The sequence below is a fragment of the Amphimedon queenslandica genome, unplaced genomic scaffold, assembly GCF_000090795.2.
Source record: "Amphimedon queenslandica unplaced genomic scaffold, v1.1 AMPQUscaffold_12584, whole genome shotgun sequence".
Classification (NCBI taxonomy): Eukaryota; Metazoa; Porifera; class Demospongiae; order Haplosclerida; family Niphatidae; genus Amphimedon; species Amphimedon queenslandica.
This window is the reverse complement of record NW_003547180.1, coordinates 22,023-23,630: the sequence shown is the minus strand read 5'-3', so window position 1 is coordinate 23,630 and position 1,608 is coordinate 22,023. Positions and strand designations below refer to the sequence as shown.

The 1,608-nt window shown below is 35.6% G+C and overlaps 2 protein-coding genes across 4 annotated transcripts in view; one reads left to right on the top strand and one right to left on the bottom strand.

Moving 5' to 3' along the window:
* LOC109587400 (uncharacterized) overlaps positions 1-1,346 on the bottom strand; it is a 3,407-nt gene extending 2,061 nt beyond the window's left edge. For 2 of the 3 annotated variants that reach the window (XR_002187570.1, XM_020003637.1), the window contains exon 1: positions 446-1,343. The gene's annotated coding sequence lies outside the window, so the exon portion shown is untranslated. Of the gene's footprint in view, positions 1-445 lie in introns of all 3 variants that reach the window. The other variant, XR_002187569.1, reaches the window with a different exon arrangement.
* Positions 1,347-1,545: 199 nt separating this feature from the next.
* LOC105314738 (putative ankyrin repeat protein RF_0381) overlaps positions 1,546-1,608 on the top strand; it is a 2,068-nt gene continuing 2,005 nt past the window's right edge. The window contains exon 1 of the mRNA XM_020003635.1: positions 1,546-1,571. Coding sequence (XP_019859194.1) covers positions 1,546-1,571 — 26 coding nt within the window. The remainder of the gene's footprint in view (positions 1,572-1,608) is intronic.

Here is a 1,608-nt window from a genome sequence, read left to right as displayed (position 1 = left end):
ACCATACAGATACAGCTATATACAACTTACAAAACAGCCTAATAAAAGATTATACGAATTATAAAATTACTTTGAACATACAAATTCTCACTTACTCAACTGTAAATGTTTAACTGATCTACTAGTTAACACTAACACAACTATACATAATATTGAATTAATGAAGTCTTTTAATTACCATCCAACATGTACATAAAACCAAGTTCAATCAATCCTCCACAATCTCATGGCTCAAAAACTATTTGTTGGCACTCAGAAATTGTTGGCACTCAGAAACACCGCAAACTTTCTGCATAGCATAAGGACATAAATTTGGGATAATTTTGGAGCCATTTTTTGAAAAAATCCATGGGCTATAGCCTTTGCTTTTTTTTTTTAAATTGGCCAATTTCTCTAAATGGTCATAACTAAATTTTATGTCACTCAAATCTGCATGACATCATACCTTCTTTCTGTGTATCATTGGCAGTCCTATATTGTAGATGGTGTACCAATCCTAATAGATTATTCTCCAATGAATGAAGATAGTCTTTAGTAGGAACAAGAGCACCACTTGAGGTATCACATCCTTGAGTTGGACGATACTGTAAGGACTCTTCTGACGGTAAATCAGACTGAAACTTAACACAAAGTACTCTGAACTCCTAAAAATAAATAATAACAGGAATGTCATAACTTGATCAATCTACAAAGTGTCAATGTGCAGGAGATAATTAGCATAAAATTGGCAGTGTTTGGCTGTGCTCCACCTCTTTTCCCTTTTCGTCTATCAGTGGCCCCTCGTCTATGAGTCTCTTTAGTAACTCGACTCTGAAGAATAAGAGTTTGAGTTTTTGGAAGAACAGGAACTGGGCAATTTGGGGGAATGTAGATCTATAATGTAGAATGTAGATTTAGGTGAGTACTTATGATCCTTTGAAGAATAAGACAAGACTACTAGCTACTGGTGAATGAGGTTTGGTATCTGCTTTTAGTTTAGTAGTGGGGGATCTGTGCTGCTGTTTAGGAGAGGGCCTGGTTTCTGTAGTAGAGTGTCTCTGAGGTTGAATTGGTTTTGATACTAGTGGGTTGAGAGGTTGGGAGGGTTTGGATGATTTTGACTGAGTAGTACTAGACTACTAGTAGTAGTGATCCCTTCTTGTTTAAGCTGGTATCGTCCATTCCTTTCTTCTTCTGCTCTCGTCTCCCATCCAGTGGCTTCTTTGATCTCAAACTCTCTTCTTTGCCTTTTGTTCTGGAGGAGGACATTAATTTTGTAGGTCAGTTTACTGACTACTGAGTTTAGTTGCTAGGTAGCGCCATATAGCCATAGATATTAGAGTATTAGATATTAGAGTACTCTATTATCTATGATATAGCTCTAACCTAATTAGCCACACCCCTAATTATTATTTTATATGATATAACATTAGTAGTAATTAATGAAAGGAATGAAAGGACTCCGGAAATGGTATCACGTATATAGCACGGGTGTTTAATCACGGCACAAAGTCAATAATTAGAACAATAATTTATTACTTACGGTATTATCAAATTTGAGTGATAATGTTTCCTCAAAAGGAGGAAGTTTTGTAATCAGTATATCATATTCATAGTACAAACCACATA